This window comes from Danio rerio, chromosome 12, assembly GCF_052040795.2.
Source record: "Danio rerio strain M-AB ecotype USA chromosome 12, GRCz13ab, whole genome shotgun sequence".
In the NCBI taxonomy this organism is placed as follows: Eukaryota; Metazoa; Chordata; class Actinopteri; order Cypriniformes; family Danionidae; genus Danio; species Danio rerio.
In genome coordinates, this window is record NC_141032.1 from 19522194 (window position 1) to 19545234 (window position 23041).

The 23041-nt window shown below is 40.9% G+C and overlaps 1 protein-coding gene across 2 annotated transcripts in view; it reads left to right on the top strand.

Moving 5' to 3' along the window:
* rnls (renalase, FAD-dependent amine oxidase) overlaps window positions 1-23041 on the top strand; it is a 184622-nt gene that overhangs the window by 140736 nt on the left and 20845 nt on the right. For both annotated transcript variants that reach the window (XM_087274908.1, NM_001002607.1), the window contains 1 exon segment: window positions 18331-18506. In XM_087274908.1, coding sequence (XP_087131034.1) covers window positions 18331-18506 — 176 coding nt within the window.

Genomic DNA, 23041 nt, shown 5'->3' on the forward strand with positions numbered 1-23041 from the left:
ATCGACAAAAACTATAAAGCTCCGCAATTTAACATCGCCAAGGCCTTTAGATGACAAAACCCAATTTTGGTGTCGATAGCATAAAATCCCTAGGAGGAGTTCGTTAAGATACAACGCCAGGAAATGGCAAAAATGCCACTTATTTGCAGCAGGAAGTCAAAAATATCCGACTTCCTGTTGGGTTTGAGATATGGCTCCAAGAGACTTTTTCGTATGTTTTGGCGTGTTTGAGGTGTGTGCCAATTTTCGTGCATGTGCGTGATTCGTTGATCGGGGGCTCGTCCGTTTAATTTTTCTAGGTGGCGCTGTCGAGTCATTTTGCCACGCCCACTTCCGAAACCCATAAAACCCAGCCATTTACACCGCGTTTGGTGTGTGTGCAAATTTTCGTGAGTTTTCGGGCATGTTTAGACCCTCAAAAGTGCCCCGGTTGGGGGCGGAATAATAATAATAATAATAATAATAAAAAACGGAGCAATTCCAATAGGGCCTTGCACCGTTCGGTGCTCGGTCCCTAATAATAATAATAATTAAAGCTGCAAGCAGCGATGATAGGGACCTCGCACCCGGGCTCACCGCCGCCCGGTGGCCTCAGGATGACAGAGAACAGCGAAAAGTAATAATTTAAGCCGATATATTTAAAAAATCTGAGAAAATCACCGATTTATGCCAAACCTCCTCCTCTCAGCAGGTGGCGCTATGACTGTGACTCAAGATTGGCATGTAGATGTCACCAGGAGAGGAATCTTATCAACCATGTGAAGTTTCAGGCAGATCGAACATTGTTTGGCTGAGTTATAAGCCAAACTGCCTTTTGTCAGCAGGTGGCGCTACGACAGACTCAATGTTGTTATGTAGATGTGTTCAGGAGAGGACTTTTATCAACCATGTGAACTTTCAGGCAGATCGGACTTTGTGTGGTTGAGTTATAATGCAAACTACCATCTGCCAGCAGGTGGCGCTATAACTGTGACTTAAAATTGGCATGTAGATGCCTTCAGTAATAGAATTTAATCAACCATGTGAAGTTTCAGGCAGATCGGATGTTGTTTGGCTGAGTTATAAGCCTATCTACCTTCTGCCAGCAGGTGGCGTTATGACTGACTCATTATTGTTTTGGGGATGTGTTCAGAAGAGGACTTTTATGAGCCATGTGAAGTTTCAGGCTGATATGACTTTGTGTGGTTGAGATATAAGGACTTCCTGTTCCACGGCGAAGCGTTGAGGTTTGTCATGCCGCCACAGACACGCCCCTCTGCAAAAACTCTAGATCTTCACATTATATCATCGCTTGAGCTTTCAGATAACACAACCCAAATTTGGTGCTGATACGAAAAAATTTGTGGGAGGAGTTTATTACTCTGTAAATCATGACATTTCCCGTGGCCAGCAGGTGGCGCTATAACTGTATCTGGATATCGGCATGTAAACGTGTTCTGGTCTGGACTCTTATTAAACATGTGAATTTTGAGGCAGATCGGATAATGCATGCCTGAGTTATAATCACGTCCGGTTTTGTGGCGAATCATCAAAGTTTGCGAGGCCGCCACGGACACGCCCATCGACAAAACCTCTAAAGCTTCGCAATTTAACATCGCCAAGGCCTTTAGATGACAAAACCCAATTTTGGTGTCGATAGGATAAAATCCCTAGGAGGAGTTCGTTAAGATACAACGCCTGGAAATGGCAAAATCGCCACTTTTTCGCCGCAGGAAGTACAAAATATCCGACTTCCTGTTGGGTTTGAGATATGGCTCCAAGAGACTTTTTCGTATGTTTTGACGTGTTTGAGGTGTGTGCCAATTTTCGTGCATGTGCGTGATTCGTAGATCAGGGGCTCGTCCGTTTAATTTTTATAGGTGGCGCTGTCGAGTCATTTTGCCACGCCCACTTCATTATTGTTATGAGGATGTGTTCAGGAGAGGACTTTTATCAACCATCTGAACTTTTAGGCAGATTGGACATTGTGTGGTTGAGTTATAAGGACTTCCTGTTCCATGGCGAAGCGTTGAGGTTTGTCATGCCGCCACGGACACGCCCCTCTGCAAAAATTCTAGATCTTCACAATATATCATTGCTAGGGCTTTCAGATAACACCACCCAAATTTAGTGCGGATACGAAAAAATTTGTGGGAGGAGTTTGTTACGATGTAAAACATGTAATTTCCTGTAGCCAGCAGGTGGCGCTATAACTGTATCTGGATATCGGCATGTGCACGTGTTCAGGTCAGGACTCTTATCAAACGTGTGATTTTTGAGGCAGATCGGATAATGCATGCCTGAGTTTTAATGACTTCCTGTTTTGTGGCGAATCGTCAAAGTTTGCGAGGCCGCCACGGACACGCCCATCGACAAAAACTCTAAAGCTTCGCAATTTAACATCGCCAAGGCCTTTAGAAGACAAAACCCAATTTTGGTGTCGATCGGATAAAATCCCTAGGAGGAGTTCGTTAAAATACAACGCCTGGAAATGGCAAAAACGCCACTTTTTCGCCGCAGGAAGTCAAAAATATCCGACTTCCTGTTGGGTTTAAGATATGGCTCCAAGAGACTTTTTCGTATGTTTTGGCATGTTTGAGGTGTGTGCCAATTTTCGTGCATGTGCGTGATTCGGGGATCGGGGGCTCGTCCGTTTAATTTTTCTAGGTGGCGCTGTCGAGTCATTTTGCCACGCCCACTTCCGAAGCCCATAAAAAACGTAAATTTTCGCCACTTCTGAGGCGTGTGCAAAGTTGCGTGAGTTTTCGGGCATGTTTAGCCCCTCAAAATCGCGATTCATTGGAGAGAAGAATAATAATAATAATAAACGGAGCAATTCCAATAGGGCCTTGCACCGTTCGGTGCTCGGTCCCTAATAATAATAATAAACGGAGCAATTCCAATAGGGCCTACGCACCGTTTCGGTGCTCGGTCCCTAATAATAAACGGAGCAATTCCAATAGGGCCTACGCACCGTTTCGGTGCTCGGTCCCTAATAATAAACAGAGCAATTCCAATAGGGCCTACGCACCGTTTCGGTGCTCGGTCCCTAATTAAAGCTGCAAGCAGCGATGATAGGGACCTCGCACCCAGGCTCACCGCCGCCCGGTAGCCTCAGGATAACAGAGAACAGCGAACAATATTAATTTCAGCCGATATATATAAAGAACCTGAGAAAAATCACAGATTTATGCAAAACTTCCTCCTGTCAGCAGGTGGCGCTATAACTGTGACTCAAGATCGGCATGTAGATGTCTTTAGGAGAGGCATCTCATCTAACCTGTGAATTTTCAGGCAGATCGGACATTGTTTGGCTGAGTTATAAGCCAAACTACCTTCTGCTATCAGGTGGCGCTATGACTGTGACTCAATATTGTTATGTGAATGTGTTCAGGGGAGGACTTTTATAAACCATGTGAAGTTTCAGGCTGATCGGACTTTGTGTGGTTGAGTTATGAGGACTTCCTGTTCCATGGCGAAGCGTTGAGGTTTGTCATGCTGCCACAGACACGCCCTTCTGTGAAAATTTCAGACCCTAACAAAATGTAATTGCTAGAACTTTCAGATAACAACCAACCAAACTTGGAGCTGATACGAAAAATTTTGTGGGAGGAGTTTATTACTCTGTAAATCATGACATTTCTTGTGGCCAGCAGGTGGCGCTGTAACTGTATCTGGATATTGCCATGTAAATGTGTTCAGGTCAGGACTCTTATTAAACATGTGAATTTTGAGGCAGATTAGATAATGCATGCCTGAGTTATAATGACTTCCGATTTTGTGGCGAATCGTCAAAGTTTGCGAGGCCGCCATGGACACGCCCATTGACAAAAACTCTAAAGCTTAACAATTTAACATCGCCAAGGCCTTTAGATGACAAAACCTAATTTTGGTGTCGATCAGATAAAATCCCTAGGAGGAGTTCGTTAAAATACAACGCCTGGAAATGGCAAAAATGCCACTTATTTGCCGCAGGAAGTTAAAAATATCCGACTTCTTGTTGGGTTTGAGATATGGCTCCAAGAGACTTTTTCGTATGTTTTGGCGTGGTTGAGGTGTGTGCCAATTTTCGTGCATGTGCGTGATTCGTAGATCAGGGGCTCGTCCGTTTAATTTTTATAGGTGGCGCTGTCGAGTCATTTTGCCACGCCCACTTCACTATTGTTATGGGGATGTGTTCGGGAAAGGACTTTTATCAAGCATGTGAAGTTTTAGGCTGATCGGACTTGGTGTGGTTGAGTTATAAGGACTTCCTGTTCCATGGCGAAGCGTTGAGGTTTGTCATGCCGCCACAGACACGCCCCTCTGCGAAAACTCTAGATCTTCACAATATATCATCGCTAGAGCTTTCAGATAACACCACTCAAATTTGGTGCTGGTACAATAAAGTTTGTGGGAGGAGTTTGTCACACTGTAAAACATGTCATTTCCTGTGGCCAGCAGGTGGCGCTATAACTGTATCTGGATAGTGGCATGTAAACGTGTTCAGGTCAGGACGCTTATCAAGCGTGTGAATTTTGAGGCAGATCGGATAATGTATCACTGAGTTATAATGACTTCCTGTTTTGTGGCGAATCGTCAAAGTTTGCGAAGCCGCCACGGACACACCCATCGACGAAAACTCTAAAGCTTCGCAATTTAACATCGCCAAGGCCTTTAGATGACAAAACCTAATTTTGGTGTTGATCGGATAAAATCCCTAGGAGGAGTTCGTTAAAATACAACGCCTGGAAATGGCAAAAATGCCACTTTTTCGCTGCAGGAAGTTAAAAATATCTGACTTCCTGTTGGATTTGAGATATGGCTCCAAGAGACTTTTTCGTATGTTTTGGCATGTTTGAGGTGTGTGCCAATTTTCGTGCATGTGCGTGATTCGTGGATCGGGGGCTCGTCCGTTTAATTTTTCTAGGTGGCGCTGTCGAGTCATTTTGCCACGCCCACTTCCGAGACCCATAATAAACGTAAATTTTCGCCACTTCTGAGGCGTGTGCAAAGTTCCGTGAGTTTTCTGGCATGTTTAGCCCCTCAAAATCGCGATTCATTCCGGAAAAGAATAATAATAATAATTAAAGCTGCAAGCAGCGATGATAGGGACCTCGCACCCGGGCTCACCGCCGCCCGGTGACCTTACGATGACAGAGAACAGCGAACAATAATAATTTAAGCCAATATATAAAAAAAGATCTAAGAAAATCACAGATTTATGCCAAACTTCCTCCTGTCAGCAGGTGGCGCTATAACTGTGACTTAAGATTGGCATGTAGATGTCTTCCGGAGAAGAATGTTATCAACCATGTGAAGTTTCAGGCACATGGGACATTGTGTGGCTGAGTTATAAGCCAAACTACCTTCTGCCAGCAGGTGGCGTTATGACTGACTCAATATTGTTATGTGGATGTGTTCAGGAGCGGACTTTTATCAACCATGTGAAGTTTCAGGCAGATCAGACATTGTGTGGTTGAGTTATAAGAAATTCCTGTTCCATGGCGAAGCGTTGAGGTTTGTCATGCCACCACAGACACGCCCTTCTGCAAAAACTCTAGATCTTCACAATATATCATCGCTAGAGCTTTCAGATTACACCACTCTATTTTGGTGCTGATACGGGAAAGTTTGTGGAAGGAGTTTGTTACAGTGTCAAACATGTAATTTCCTGTGGCCAGCAGGTGGCGCTATAACTGTAACTAGATATCGGCACGTAAACCTGATCAGGTCAGGACTGTTATTAAATGTGTGAATTTTGAGGCAGATCGAATATTGCATGCCAGTTATAAAGACTTCCTGTTTTGTGGCGAATCATCAAAGTTTGCGAGGCCGCCACGGATACGCCCATCGATGAAAACTCTAAAGCTTCGCAATTTAACATCACCAAGGCTTTAAGATGACAAAACCCAATTTTGGTAATTATCAGATAAAATCCCTAGGAGGAGTTCGTTAAAATACAATGCCTGAAAATGGCAAAAGCGCCACTTTTTCGCCACAGGAAGTTAAAAATATCCGAGTTCCTGTTGGGTTTGAGATATGGCTCCAAGAGACTTTTTCGTATGTTTTGCCATGTTTGAGGTGTGTGCCAATTTTTGTGCATGTGCGTGATTCGTAGATCGGGGGCTCGTCCGTTTAATTTTTCTAGGTGGCGCTGTCGAGTCATTTTGCCACGCCCACTTCAATATTGTTATGTGGATGTGTTCAAGAGATGACGTTTATCAACCATGTGAAGTTTCAGGCAGATCGGACATTGTGTGGTTGTGTTATAAGGACTTCCTGTTCCATGGCGAAGCGTTGAGGTTTGTCATGCCACCACAGACACGCCCCTCTGCAAAAACTCTAGATCTTCACAATATATCATCGCTAGAGCTTTCAGATGACTCCACTCTATTTTGGTGCTGATACGGAAAAGTTTGTGGTAGGAGATTGTTACAGTGTCAAACATGTAATTTCCTGTGGCCAGCAGGTGGCGCTATAACTGTAACTGGATATCGGCACGTAAACCTGATCAGGTCAGGACTGTTATTAAATGTGTGAATTTTGAGGCAGATCTGATAATGCATGCCTGAGTTATAAAGACTTCCTGTTTTGTGGCGAATCATCAAAGTTTGCGAGGCCGCCACGGACACGCCCATCGAAGAAAACTCTAAAGCTTCGCAATTTAACATCACCAAGGCTTTAAGATGACAAAACCCAATTTTGGTGTTTTTCAGATAAAATCCCTAGGAGGAGTTCGTTAAAATACAACGCCTGAAAATGGCAAAAGCGCCATTTTTTTGCCACAGGAAGTTAAAAATATCTGACTTCCTGTTGGGTTTGTGATATGGCTCCAAGAGACTTTTTCGTATGTTTTGCCATGTTTGAGGTGTGTGCCAATTTTTGTGCATGTGCGTGATTCGTAGAGCGGGGGCTCGTCCCTTTAATTTTTCTAGGTGGCGCTGTCGAGTCATTTTGCCACGCCCACTTCAATATTGTTTTGTAAATGTGTTCAAGAGATGACGTTTATCAACCATGTGAAGTTTCAGGCAGATCGGACATTGTGTGGTTGTGTTATAAGGACTTCCTGTTCCATGGCGAAGCGTTGAGGTTTGTCATGCCGCCACAGACACGCCCCTCGACGAAAACTCTAGATCTTCACAATATATCATCGCTAGAGCTTTCAGATAACACCACTCAATTTTGGTGTTGATACGATAAAATTTGTGGAAGGAGTTTATAACTCCGTAAATCATGTCATTTCCTGTGGCCAGCAGGTGGCGCTGTAACTGTATCTGGATATCGGCATGTAAACGTGTTCAGGTCAGGACTTTTATTAAATGTGTGAATTTTGAGGCAGATCTGATAATGCATGCCTGAGTTATAACGACTTCCTGTTTTGTGGCGAATCGTCAAAGTTTGCGAGGCCGATACGGACACGCCCATCGACGAAAACTCTAAAGCTTCGCAATTTAACATCGCCAAGGCCTTTAGATGACAAAACCCAATTTTGGTGTCGATCGGATAAAATCCCTAGGAGGAGTTCGTTAAAATACAACGCCTGGAAATGGCAAAAACGCCACTTTTTCGCCACAGGAAGTTAAAAATATCCAACTTCCTGTTGGGTTTGAGATATGGCTCCAAGAGACTTTTTCGTATGTTTTGGTGTGTTTGAGGTGTGTGCCAATTTTCGTGCATGTGCGTGATTTGTGGATCGGGGGCTCGTCCGTTTAATTTTTCTAGGTGGCGCTGTCGAGTCATTTTGCCACGCCCACTTCCAAAGCCCATAACAAACGTAAATTTTCGCCACTTCTGAGGCGTGTGCAAAGTTGCGTGAGTTTTCGGGCATGTTTAGCCCCTCAAAACCGCGATTCATTCCGCGGAAGAAGAAGAAGAAGAAGAAGAAGAAGAAGAAGAAGAAGAAGAAGAATTAAAGCTGCAAGCAGCGATGATAGGGACCTCGCACCCGGGCTCACCGCCGCCCGGTGTTCTCAGGATGACAGAGAACAGCGAACAATATTAATTTAAGCCAATATATATTTAAAAAACCTGAGAAAATCACAGATTTATGCCAAACTTCCTCCTGTCAGCAGGTTGCGCTTGGACTGTGTGTCAATATTGGCATGTAGATGTCTTTAGGAGATAAATTTTATCAACCATGTAATTTTTCAGGCAGATCGAACATTGCTTGCCTGAGTTATAAGTAACTTCCTATTGTCAGCAGGTGGCGCTATGACTGTGACTTGATATTGGCTTGTAGATGTCTTCAGGAGAGGATTTTATTCAACCATGTGAACTTTCAGGCAGGTCAAACATTGTGTGGCTGAGTTATCAGCCAAACTTCTGGTTGCCAGCAGGTGGCGCTATGACTGACTCAATATTGTTATGTGGATGTGTTCAGAAGAGGACTTTTATCAACCATGTGAAGTTTCAGGCAGATCGGACATTGTGTGGTTGAGTTATAAGGACTTCCTGGTCAATGGCGAAGCGTTGAGGTTTGTCATGCCACCACTGACACACCCCTCTGCGAAAACTCTAAAGCTTCGCAATTTAACATCGCCAAGGCCTTTAGATGACAAAACCAAATTTTGGTGTTGATCGGATAAAATCCCTAGGAGGAGTTCGTTAAAATACAACGTCTGGAAATGGCAAAAACGCCACTTTTTTTCAGCAGGAAGTTAAAAATATCCGACTTCCTGTTGAGTTTGAGATATGGCACCAAGAGACTTTTTCGTATGTTTTGGCATGTTTGAGGTGTGTGCCAATTTTCGTGCATGTGCGTGATTCGTATATCAGGGGCTCATCCAATTAATTTTTTTAGGTGGCGCTGTCGAGTTGATTTGCCACGCCCACTTCAATATTGTTATGTGGATGTGTTCAGGAGAAGACTTTTACCAACCATGTGAAGTTTCAGGCTGATCAGACATTGTGGGGTTGAGTTATGAAGCCTTCCAGGTCAATGGCGAAGCATTGAGGTTTGTCATGCCGCCATGGACACGCCCCTCTCCGAAAACTCTAGATCTTCACAATATATCATCACTAGAGCTTTTAGATAACACTACCCAATTTTGGTGCTGATACGATAAAATTTGTGGGAGGAGTTTGTTACTTTGTAAAACATGTCATTTCCTGTGGCCAGCAGGTGGCGCTGTAACTGTATCTGGATATTGGCATGTAAACGTGTTCAGGTCAGGACTGTTATTAAACGTGTGAATTTTGGGGCAGATCGGATAATGCATGTCTGAGTTATAACGACTTCCTGTTTTGTGGCGAATCGTCAAACTTTGCGAGGCCGCCACCGACACGCCCATCGACGAAAACTCTAAAGCTTCGCAATTTAACATCGCCAAGGCTTTAAGATGACAAAACCCAATTTTGGTGTCGATCGGATAAAATCCCTAGGAGGAGTTCGTTAAAATACAACGCCTGGAAATGGAAAAAACGCCACTTTTTCGCCGCGGGAAGTAAAAAATATCTGACTTCCTGTTGGGTTTGAGATATGGCTCCAAGAGACTTTTTCGTATGTTTTGGTGTGTTTGAGGTGTGTGCCAATTTTCGTGCATGTGCGTGATTCGTAGATCGGGGGCTCGTCCGTTTAATTTTTCTAGGTGGCGCTGTCGAGTCATTTTGCCACGCCCACTTCCGAGACCCATAATAAACGTAAATTTTCGCCACTTCTGAGGCGTGTGCAAAGTTCCGTGAGTTTTCGGGCATGTTTAGCCCCTCAAAATCGCGATTCATTCCGGAAAAGAATAATAATAATAATAATAATAATAATAATAATAAACGGAGCAATTCCAATAGGGCCTTGCACCGTTCGGTGCTCGGTCCCTAATTAAAGCTGCAAGCAGCGATGATAGGGACCTCGCACCCGGGCTCACCGCCGCCCGGTGGCCTCAGGATGACAGAGAACAGTGAACAATAACAATTTAAGCCGATAAATATAAAAAACCTGAGAAATCCACAGATTTATGCCAAACTTCCTCCTGTCAGCAGGTGGCGCTATGACTGTGACAGTATTGTCATGTAGATGTCTTCAGGAGAAGACTTTTATCAACCATGTGAAGTTTCAGGCAGATCGGACATTGTGTGGCTGAGTTAAAAGCCAAACTACCTGTTGCCAGCAGGTGGCGCTATGACTGACTCAATATTGGCATTTAGATGTCTTCAGGAGAGGAATTTAATCAACCGTGTGAAGTTTCAGGCAGATCAGACATTGTGTGGTTGAGTTATAAGGACTTCCTTTTTCATGGCGAAGCGTTGAGGTTTGTCATGCCACCACATACACGCCCCTCTGCGAAAACTCTAGATCTTCACAATATATCATCGCTTGAGCTTTCAGATACACAACCAACCAAATTTGGTGCTGATATGAAAACATTTGTGGGATGAGTTTATTACTTTGTAAATCATGACATTTCCTGTGGCCAGCAGGTGGCGCCATAACTGTATCTGGATATCGGCATGTAAACTTGTTCTGGTCTGGACTCTTATTAAACATGTGAATTTTGAGGCAGATCGGGTAATGCATGCCTGAGTTATAATGACTTCCGGTTTTGTGGCGAATCGTTAAAGTTTGTGAGGCCGCCACGGACACGCCCATCGACAAAACCTCTAAAGCTTCGCAATTTAACATCGCCAAGGCCTTTAGATGACAAAACCCAATTTTGGTGTCGATAGCATAAAATCCCTTGGAGGAGTTCGTTAAGATACAAAGCCTGGAAATGGCAAAAATGCCACTTATTTGCCGCAGGAAGTTAAAAATATCCGACTTCCTGTTGGGTTTGAGATATGGCTCCAAGAGACTTTTTCGTATGTTTTGGCATGTTTGAGGTGTGTGCCAATTTTCGTGCATGTGCGTGATTCGTAGATTAGGGGCTCGTCCATTTAATTTTTATAGGTGGCGCTGTCGAGTCATTTTGCCACGCCCACTTCATTATTGTTATGAGGATGTGTTCAGGAGAGGACTTTTATCCACCATGTGAAGTTTCAGGCAGATCGGACATTGTGTGCTTGAGTTATAAGGACTTCCTGTTCCATGGCGAAGCGTTGAGGTTTGTCATGCCGCCACGGACACGCCCCTCTGCAAAAACTCTAGATCTTCACAATATATCATCGCTAGGGCTTTTAGATAACACAACCCAAATTTGGTGCTGATACAAAAAAAATTTGTGGGAGGAGTTTGTTACGATGTAAAACATGTCATTTCCTGTGGCCAGCAGGTGGCGCTATAACTGTATTTGGATATTGGCATGTAAACTTGTTCAGGTCAGGACTCTTATCAAACGTGTGAATTTTGAGGCAGATCTGATAATGCATGCCTTAGTTATAACGACTTCCTGTTTTGTGGCGAATCGTCAAAGTTTGCGAGGCCGCCACGGACACGCCCATCGACGAAAACTCTAAAGCTTCGCAATTTAACATCGCCATGGCCTTTAGATGACAAAACCCAATTTTGGTGTCGATCGGATAAAATCCCTAGGAGGAGTTCGTTAAAATACAACGCCTGGAAATGGCAAAAACGCCACTTTTTCGTCGCAGGAAGTCAAAAATATCCAACTTCCTGTTGGGTTTGAGATATGGCTCCAAGAGACTTTTTTGTATGTTTTGGCATGTTTGAGGTGTGTGCCAATTTTCGTGCATGTGCGTGATTCGTGGATCGGGGGCTTGTCTGTTTAATTTTTCTAGGTGGCGCTGTCGAGTCATTTTGCCACGCCCACTTCCGAAGACCATAAAAAACGTAAATTTTCGCCACTTCTAAGGCGTGTGCAAAGTTGCGTGAGTTTTCGGGCTTGTTTAGCCCCTCAAAATCGCGATTCATTGGAGAGAAGAATAATAATAATAATTAAAGCTGCAAGCAGCGATGATAGGGACCTCGCACCCGGGCTCACCGCCGCCCGCTGGCCTCAGGATGACAGAGAACAGCGAACAACATTAATTTAAGCCGACATATAAAAAAAACCTGAGAAAATAAAAAATTTGTGCCAAACTTCCTACTGTCAGCAGGTGGCGCTATGACTTGGAGTCAATATTGGCATGTAGATGTCTTCAGGAGATAAATTTTATCAACCATGTGAATTTTCAGGCTGGTCAGACATTCTTTGTTTGAGTTATAAGCCAAACTACCTTCTGCCAGCAGGTGGCGCTATGAATAACTCAATATTGGTATGGGGATATGTTCAAGAGGGGAATTTAATCAACCATGTAAAGTTTCAGGCAGATCGGACATTGTGTGGTTGAGTTATAAGGACTTCCTGTTTCATGGCGAAGCGTTGAGGTTTGTCATGCCACCACAGATACGCCACTCCGCAAAAAACTCTAGATCTTCACACTATATCATCACTTGAGCTTTCAGATAACAACCAACCAAATTTGGTGCTGATACGAAAAAAATTTGTGGGAGGAGTTTATAACTCTGTAAATCATGTCATTTCCTGTGGCCAGCAGGTGGCGCTATAACTGTATCTGGATATTGGCATGTAAATGTGTTCAGGTCTGGACTCTTATTAAACGTGTGAATTTTGAGGCAGATCAGATAATGCATGCCTGAGTTATAATGACTTCCGGTTTTGTGGCGAATCATCAAAGTTTGCGAGGCCGCCACGGACACGCCCATTGACAAAAACTCTAAAGCTTCGCAATTTAACATCGCCAAGGCCTTTAGATGACAAAACCCAATTTTGGTGTCGATCGGATAAAATCCCTAGGAGGAGTTCGTTAAGATACAACGCCTGGAAATGGCAAAAATGCCACTTATTTGCCGCAGGAAGTTAAAAATATCCGACTTCCTGTTGGGTTTGAGATATGGCTCCAAGAGAATTTTTCGTATGTTTTGCCGTGTTTGAGGTGTGTGACAATTTTCGTGCATGTGTGTGATTTGTAAATCAGGGGCTCGTCCGTTTAATTTTTGTAGGTGGCGCTGTCGAGTCATTTTGCCACGCCCACTTCATTATTGTTATGGGGATGTGTTCAGGAGAAGAATTTAATCAACCTTATGAAGGTTCAGGCGGATCGGACTTTGTGTGGTTGAGTTATAAGGTCTTCTTATTCCATGGCGAAGCGTTGAGGTTTGTCATGCCGCCACGGACACGCCCCTCTGCGAAAACTCTAGATCTTCACAATATATCATCGCTAGAGCTTTCAGATAACACAACCCAAATTTGGTGCTGAAACGAAAAAATTTGTGGGAGGAGTTTGTTACACTGTAAAACATGTCATTTCCTGTGGCCAGCAGGTGGCGCTATATCTGTATCTAGATATTGGCATGTAAACATGTTCAGGTCAGGACTCTTATCAAAGGTGTGAATTTTGAGGCAGATCGGATAATGCATGCCTGAGTTATAATGACTTCCTGTTTTGTGGCGAATCGTCAAAGTTTGCGAGGCCGTCACGGACACGCCCATCTACGAAAACTCTAAAGCTCCGCAATTTAACATCGCCAAGGCCTTTAGATGACAAAACCCAATTTTGGTGTCGATCGGATAAAATCCCTAGGAGGAGTTCGTTAAAATACAACAGCTGGAAATGGCAAAAATGACACTTTTTCGCCGCAGGAAGTTAAAAATATCCGACTTCCTGTTGGGTTTGAGATATGGCTCCAAGAGACTTTTTCGTATGGTTTGGCATGTTTGAGGTGTGTGCCAATTTTCGTGCATGTGCGTGATTCGTGTATCAGGGGCTCGTCCGTTTAATTTTTCTAGGTGGCGCTGTCGAGTCATTTTGCCACGCCCACTTCCGAGACCCATATCAACCTGCTATTTACACCGCGTTTGGTGTGTGTGCAAATTTTCATGAGTTTTAGGGCATGTTTAGACCCTCAAAAGTGCCCCGATAGGGGGCGGAATAATAATAATAATAATAAAAAACGGAGCAATTCCAATAGGGCCTACGCACCGTTTCGGTGCTCGGTCCCTAATTAAAGCTGCAAGCAGCGATGATAGGGACCTCGCACCCGGGCTCACCGCCGCCCGGTGTTCTCAGGATGACAGAGAACAGCGAACAATATTAATTTAAGCCAATATATATTTAAAAAACCTGAGAAAATCACAGATTTATGCCAAACTTCCTCCTGTCAGCAGGTTGCGCTTGGACTGTGTGTCAATATTGGCATGTAGATGTCTTTAGGAGATAAATTTTATCAACCATGTAATTTTTCAGGCAGATCGAACATTGCTTGCCTGAGTTATAAGTAACTTCCTATTGTCAGCAGGTGGCGCTATGACTGTGACTTGATATTGGCTTGTAGATGTCTTCAGGAGAGGATTTTATTCAACCATGTGAATTTTCAGGCAGGTCAAACATTGTGTGGCTGAGTTATCAGCCAAACTTCTGGTTGCCAGCAGGTGGCGCTATGACTGACTCAATATTGTTATGTGGATGTGTTCAGAAGAGGACTTTTATCAACCATGTGAAGTTTCAGGCAGATCGGACATTGTGTGGTTGAGTTATAAGGACTTCCTGGTCAATGGCGAAGCGTTGAGGTTTGTCATGCCACCACTGACACACCCCTCTGCGAAAACTCTAAAGCTTCGCAATTTAACATCGCCAAGGCCTTTAGATGACAAAACCAAATTTTGGTGTTGATCGGATAAAATCCCTAGGAGGAGTTCGTTAAAATACAACGTCTGGAAATGGCAAAAACGCCACTTTTTTTCAGCAGGAAGTTAAAAATATCCGACTTCCTGTTGAGTTTGAGATATGGCACCAAGAGACTTTTTCGTATGTTTTGGCATGTTTGAGGTGTGTGCCAATTTTCGTGCATGTGCGTGATTCGTATATCAGGGGCTCATCCAATTAATTTTTTTTGGTGGCGCTGTCGAGTTGATTTGCCACGCCCACTTCAATATTGTTATGTGGATGTGTTCAGGAGAAGACTTTTACCAACCATGTGAAGTTTCAGGCTGATCAGACATTGTGGGGTTGAGTTATGAAGCCTTCCAGGTCAATGGCGAAGCATTGAGGTTTGTCATGCCGCCATGGACACGCCCCTCTCCGAAAACTCTAGATCTTCACAATATATCATCACTAGAGCTTTTAGATAACACTACCCAATTTTGGTGCTGATACGATAAAATTTGTGGGAGGAGTTTGTTACTTTGTAAAACATGTCATTTCCTGTGGCCAGCAGGTGGCGCTGTAACTGTATCTGGATATTGGCATGTAAACGTGTTCAGGTCAGGACTGTTATTAAACGTGTGAATTTTGAGGCAGATCGGATAATGCATGTCTGAGTTATAAAGACTTCCTGTTTTGTGGCGAATCGTCAAACTTTGCGAGGCCGCCACCGACACGCCCATCGACGAAAACTCTAAAGCTTCGCAATTTAACATCGCCAAGGCTTTAAGATGACAAAACCCAATTTTGGTGTCGATCGGATAAAATCCCTAGGAGGAGTTCGTTAAAATACAACGCCTGGAAATGGAAAAAACGCCACTTTTTCGCCGCGGGAAGTAAAAAATATCCGACTTCCTGTTGGGTTTGAGATATGGCTCCAAGAGACTTTTTCGTATGTTTTGGTGTGTTTGAGGTGTGTGCCAATTTTCGTGCATGTGCGTGATTCGTAGATCGGGGGCTCGTCCGTTTAATTTTTCTAGGTGGCGCTGTCGAGTCATTTTGCCACTCCCACTTCCGAGACCCATAATAAACGTAAATTTTCGCCACTTCTGAGGCGTGTGCAAAGTTCCGTGAGTTTTCGGGCATGTTTAGCCCCTCAAAATCGCGATTCATTCCGGAAAAGAATAATAATAATAATAATAATAATAATAATAATAAACGGAGCAATTCCAATAGGGCCTTGCACCGTTCGGTGCTCGGTCCCTAATAAAAAACGGAGCAATTCCAATAGGGCCTACGCACCGTTTCGGTGCTCGGTCCCTAATAATAATAATAAAAAACGGAGCAATTCCAATAGGGCCTACGCACCGTTTCGGTGCTCGGTCCCTAATAAACGGAGCAATTCCAATAGGGCCTTGCACCGTTCGGTGCTCGGTCCCTAATAATAATAAACGGAGCAATTCCAATAGGGCCTTGCACCGTTCGGTGCTCGGTCCCTAATAAACGGAGCAATTCCAATAGGGCCTTGCACCGTTCGGTGCTCGGTCCCTAATAAACTGCAAAAAACGGTCAAAGTACTTGCTCTACAAACAAATGTTTGCATGACTATACAGAGCAAGTAGAATAATATAACAAGGGAATATCAGTTTGCAACATCAAACAGCGAAACGAGCAGTTTTTAATGTCTAAAAATGAATGGAAGTGAATAAGACCGGAAGTCTCGTGCAAAAAAGATTCAAATGGCAGCGCCCGCTCGTCTGTGGAGAATAAGGTCAATAATTCTGAATTCAACTGTGTATATAGCTAATATGACCGACTTTATTTAGTAAATCATAGCAATATCATACGAGTAGCAGTGCGATATAGCTATATATCGGCACTGGTGGGAGGCTTAGTGTCTCACCAGTGACAATAAACTGGCATATCGCACTGCTACTTGTGTGATATTGCATTTATAAAACAGTTCAATGGCATAATCATGTGTATAAAAAGAAAATCAAACCCGAAGAGTCTAAAAATCTATACTTTTTTCCATTATTAAGTTGTCCAACAGTAGCAGTATTTGTGTATATATATATATATATATATATATATATATATATATATATATATATATATATATATATATATATATATATATATATATATATATATATATATATATATTTTTTTTTTTTTTTTTTTTTTTTTTTATAATACTTTAAAAGGTCAAATGTTTTAAACTTTATTTTAAATTTCAATTCCCAGTAATAAACCATTAAAACCATCTATGTCATGAACCTGGTTTGATCATTGTTAATCTTTTCCCTTTCTGTGTTCTCCTCTCAGCTGTTGGCTCTTGTAATCAGCGCTGATCACCAGTCACCTGTTCTCGCTTTACCCTTATTGGCATTCCTATATCTCTCTCCCTTTCATTCCCGCTGTTGTTAGTTTATTATTGCTCCATGTGTTTCTCTGAGTGTGTTTAGCGCACCACTAACCTGCTTTTTTCCATCCCGTTTCTTCCTATCCTGTCTTGTCTAGCCTTGATCTACGTTGTTTGCACAAGTTGGTCAGTTTCTATTAAAGTGTGCTCTCATTTTTGACTGTGCTCTTACCATCAGCGCCTGGATGTCAGACGTTCCTGCATCGCAGTGGCCTTTTGAGTTTCCTTTCTGAAGATCCAGCTCTGTGTGCCTCGCTAAACGATAGACTGCCTTGTTTTGACTTTTTTCATTAAAGAATTCTGTTACACCACATTTTTGCTCTTCATTCTGTTCCGTGACAGTCTAAGTCTTTTTTGTCACAAAAAAAATTCAAAATATGCATAATATTGCAAAGTATGCCTTTCTTAGAGTTTTTTGTCTCGTTACTAGTACAAACCAAAACAAAAAATTAAAAAAATGAATCAAGCTGCATTTTTTAGACAAACTAACTTAACTTTGACTTAAGTATTTCTGAAAACAAGAAAATGTTTTTGCTTGTCAAAACAATTCTTCTTGATTTGAGAAGTTTTAGATTTTTGGACTAAAAACAAGACAAAAACTCAAAAAGATTTTTTTTTTATTTCAAAGTAGGAGGATTTGGGGTGTAGCATATGATCATGCAGAATACAGTATGTGCTTTCTCCTAATAAACAACCAATATTTTACAGCCTATATGGCCTGCTAGTAAGCAATTAGTTAATAGTGAGAATTTATCCCTATACTAGTGTTAGCAATGTTTTAAAAAGTGTGTTTGTTTATGGTGGCCAGTGTTGTTTAGTTCATGATTGTCTTTCATTGTTTGACAAACTATGACAAAATGTTCTTTAAAATATTATGTTCCACAGAAAAAGGAGGGGGTACATGTGAAACCTTATTGGGATAGTTCAACCAAAAATGAACATGTACTCACTATATACTTGTACCGAAAGGGTTCTAATTTCTAGTTTCTGTCAAACACTAAAAAAGATATTTGAAGAAAGCTGACGTCCTGTAACCATTGACTCCCATAGTTGGTAGAACTTATACTATGATAGTTGTTGCTTACAGGATTCGAGCTTGCTTAAAAAAAAAATCTTTTTCTTCATGCTCAACAGAAGAAAGAAAGACAAACTGGTTTGGAAGTGAAGGGTGAATAAATGATGACAACATTTTTTATTTTGGGTGAACTATTCCTTTAAGTGTTGGCTTTTCTGCTGCTGTATTTACAGTTCATCTAACCCTCATTTCTTTTTCCATTTTCTAGTTTCCTTGCATAAAGCTTCTTAAACCTTCTCTCAATGTAGCACATTTTGTGGTATCTGTGAATTGGATATGTTTGTGAATAAATTAATAATCAGCCATACGTGAGCCTGATAGACTGTATCTTTGGCAGAATCAAAAGTCTCCGGACCTTCTGTGGTGGTCCACACCAGTGTGCCCTTTGGCATCCAGCACTTGGAAGAGGAGAAGGATGCTGTGCAGCCCATCATTCTGGAAGAGCTGAAAAAGCTGATGCCAGAGCTGCCTAAACCTGAGAGTGTCAAGTGTCAGAAGTGGAGATATTCACAGGTTAGTCTGTTTGCTAGAAAGTGAACTCACTTCATTTCTTCTTTTCCTTATCTAAATATATTCTGTGGCATATACAGTATGGGCATATGCATATTAAATTTCGGTAACACTTTACAATAAGGTTCATTAGTTAATGCATTTACTAACATGAAGTAATAATGAACAACACATTTATTAATAATAATTGAAGCACCATTTATTAATCATAATTGAACATTTACTGATGCATTATTAACATCCAAGTCCATGCTTGTTAACATTAGTTAATGCACCATGAGTTAACAAGAACTAACAATAAACTACTGTTTTTTCATTAACTAACGTTATCTAGCATGAACAAATACAGTGGTAAATGTATTGTTCAGTGTTTGTTCATGTTAGTAAATGCTGTAATTAACATTAACTAATGAACCTTATTGTAAAGTGTGACCTAAATTTCTCATATGTTAATTAAATACATGTCATAATAGAAACTTCATAAATGCATATTTAATGATTTCTTTCAAGTTTCAAGTACACTTCAGGATTAACTGAAAACAAATATGTGATTTGTAAAAAAGAAAAAAAGGGAATTGTACATGGAAATTCATTGGAAAATGAAATAACAACTTTAATAACATAGTAACAAATGCCTCTCAGGCTATTCTCAGACAATTCTGAGGGACCTTATTCTAATTTTATATTTTCAATTAGGAAAAGTTAGGATTGTATGGAAATGCAAATAAAAAAGAAAGTAGTGATTTCTATATTTACTTTGACTTTCATTGCAGACAACACAATAGCACATTGTTTAATGTTTTCCTTGTGATTGTTATTATTATTATTTATTTCATTTATTTATTTATTTTTTTATTTTATTTAGTTGGTTATTATTATTATTTTTTTATTGTTGTTGTTGTTGTTGTAATAATTATTATTATTTCAAATTAAACAAGTATTCCAGTTTGGAATCTTTCAACACATTTGAATAAAAGTTGGAACATTAAATTATTTACCTCTTTGTAATGACATTCCTTTTCAAAACACTTAAAAGATGTTTAGTGATGGAAGACACCAGTTTATTTGGTCCCTTTATCCCTGCAAACGAGTCTTCCAGGGGGAAACATTAGAGGGTCTTCGTTGTCGCATTTTGCGCCACACATTCTCTATTGGAGACAGGTCGGGACTGCAGACAGGCCAGTCAAATACCTGTATACTCTTCCTCCGCAGCCAGAAAATATCGATGTACTTTTCAGCATTAATGGTGCCATCACAGAAATGCAGTTTACCTTTGCCATGGCAACCCCATATCAAGACAGACCCTAGCTTTTGGACTTGTTGCTGGTACCAGTCTAAATGATCCTGAGCACACAGCGTCCATTTATAAAATAAAAAAAAATATTACTGAAACACTGATTCATCTGACCACTGTACACGTTTCCACTGTGATGGTTCATCCCAGATGCCTCTGAGCCCAGAAAAGTCAATGGCACTTCTGAGTACTGTTAACATATGGCTGCATTTGGGCACGGTACAGTTTTAACTGGCATTTGTGGATGTAACAACATCACAGGTTTGCCAAAGTATATTATAAGCTATATACTATAAGCTTATAGATGTATGAAGATTCTTGATGCAGCACTGCCTGAGGGATCTGAGATCATGGTAGTTCAGCTTAAGCTTGCTTCCTTGTCCTTTATGCACTGAAATTCCTCCAAATTCCTTGAATATTTTAATTATGGTAAGCACTATTGAGGTGACGCAGTGGCGCAGTAGGTAGTGCTGTCGACTCACAGCAAGAAGGTCACTGGTTCGAGCCTCGGCTGTGTCAGTTCAGTTGGCGTTTCTGTGTGGAGTTTGCATGTTCTGCCTGCGTTCACGTGGGTTTCCTCCGGGAGCTCTGGTTTCACCCACAGTCCAAAGACATGCGGTACAGGTGAATGGGGTTGGCTAAATTGTCCGTAGTGAATGAGTGTGTGTGGATGTTTCCCAGAGATGGGTTGCAACTGGAAGGACATCCTCTGCGTAAAAACATGCTGGAAAAGTTGGCGGTTCATTCCGCTGTGACGACCTTAGATTATTAAAGGGATTAAGTGGAAAAGAAAATTAATGATTGCACTGTTGAAGGTAAAATATCCAAATGTCTTCCTATCCCTTATTGAGAGGCATTGTTTTTAAACATTTTAATAATTTTCTCACATATTTGTCGGCAAACTAGTGATCCTTAGCCCGTCTTTGCTCCGACTAGACCCTTCTTGGATGCTGCTTTTTTCCACATGGAAAGAAACTATATGAGGATATGTGTGCATATATGAAACATATACGCGGTATATATGCACATATATGATAATATATACAGTATGCTACATGTGTATATATGCCACATATAGGCAATATTGAGGTGCATATATGTGCATTTACAGGCCAAATAGGTCTCCTGTATTGCTTCTTCATATCCATACATAAGCCCTTTTTGTTTATACATGAAATGTCTCCTATATAGCTCATATCTCACTTTGGCAACTGTTACTGTATACATGATGCCTTGACTAGTTCATATTTTCTATTATCAAGGCAATAACTAAGAACTAATTAAAGAAAATGTACAAAAAAACGTGTTTATGTGCCACTTAAATTTGGTATCACTTTTAATTGGCATGTTATGGTTTTAACTATGGAAAATAAGTGAGAGGAGATGGAAAGCTATGATGTCTACACGTTTTCCTGAAACATTTACAAAGTCAATTCTTTTTTAAAATGAAGATAGTGGAAAGAAGTATATAACACAATGGTTTGTCTTTTTTTCTCTTCTTTCCTTTATTGTTGTTTCTTCTCTTATTTTTGTTCTTATACCATATTTATTTCTTGTACTATTTTATTAAGTAAATAAAAATGTATTTTAAATAATGTTGTCTAGCAGCTATATTTTAATATTTATACTAACATATAGGTAAATATATATGTTCCCATAAATGTGCATATATGTACATATAATATAAGAAAACGGCCAATTTTATACATGTCACATATATCAGAAACCTATATTAAAACCTATATTAAAACAAATATGTTTATATAGGTTCTTTCCATGTGGGTTGTTCTAAATCATAATCACAGTCACCTGTTGACATGACCTATTTTAAATCACATCATTGTTTCACCAATTTAACAGATTACTAGCCCAAAATTGCTCCGGTCCCAACTATTCTGAAATGTGTTGCAGGTCTGAATGACAAGAAAGGATGTATATTTATAAATGAAGTAAAGTTGACCAAATAAAATGTGAAATATTTTGGGCCCTATCATACACTCTGCGCAATCTGCAGCAAGGCGCGACGCAATAGTTGTTTGCTAGTTTCAGCTTAACACAACAGTCGTTTTGACGTTTTGCGCCACGCTGTTTAAATAGCAAATGCATTTGCGCTCATATGTGCGCCCATAGGCGTTCTGGTCTAAAAAGGGAGGCGTGTTGAGGTGTATTGCTGGTGCGATGAGAAACTGTAATAGATTTTTCAATAGACTACAACAAAGCCGGTCTATTGTCTAGCGCAGAGCGCGTTAGTTGTGCGCCTTGCTTACACACTGCTTAATACACACAAGATGTAGAGGAATACGCAAATATCTTTACATATGAAAAAGAATTAAAATATTAAGGATATATATAGGATATAATAAGAATATATAGGATATAAATATAAAGGATTAAAATATTACAAAACATTATTTTCTAGCCTACATAAATATAAAAACCACTGCCTTCATGCCTTCTTCATCTCGGGGGGCTTTTTCAGTTTATTCATAACAATTTGCTTTTGTATAATGTTATTATTATTAGCAGTATTATTTATCATATTCATATTTATATTTGTTTTATTAAAAACAACCTTAGATTTGTCCACCTGTCAGGTTTTTCACCATATGGGGCATAGGACATGTGTACTCTAGTTTTTTTTATTCGTTATTATTGTTAATTTATTCGTTTGCTGGAAATTAGAACTGAATTTACAAATAGGTTTGAAACAAATCTTTGCGTTTAACAAACAAAATAAATAATTTATAGGCTAATTGATGTCTGTGCGTACAAGGTTTCCCTATCCACAAGAGCAAAAGTGAAAGTAGACAATGAGAATTGGCTTATCTATCTCTCATTTCACGCTGCAGATGCTCTGTTGACCTGTTTTCTTGCTAGTGAAACGCTCAGTTTTTCCACTTACATAGTCGTCATGTAAATAGCAAATGCGCTATGGCACGACGCAACTGACTCTTGAAGGGAATGGGAGATGAAACTCTGATTGGTTTATTCTCAAAACACACCGAAAACTCATTAAGAAAATAAACTCAACCCTTTTAGACCATGCGCCACAGAGCAAAGTGGATTTTTTCATCCTTATATTAGCAAAAGCGTATTTTGACAGGCCCCTAATGCGTTTGTGCCCTGCGCTTTGCACTTTGCGCATGGATCGTCAAAATAGAGCCCTTTGTGTTCATATTGTCTGCAATAAAATACAAGTCAAAGTAAATATATAAATCAGTACTTTCTTTTTTATTAGTGTTTT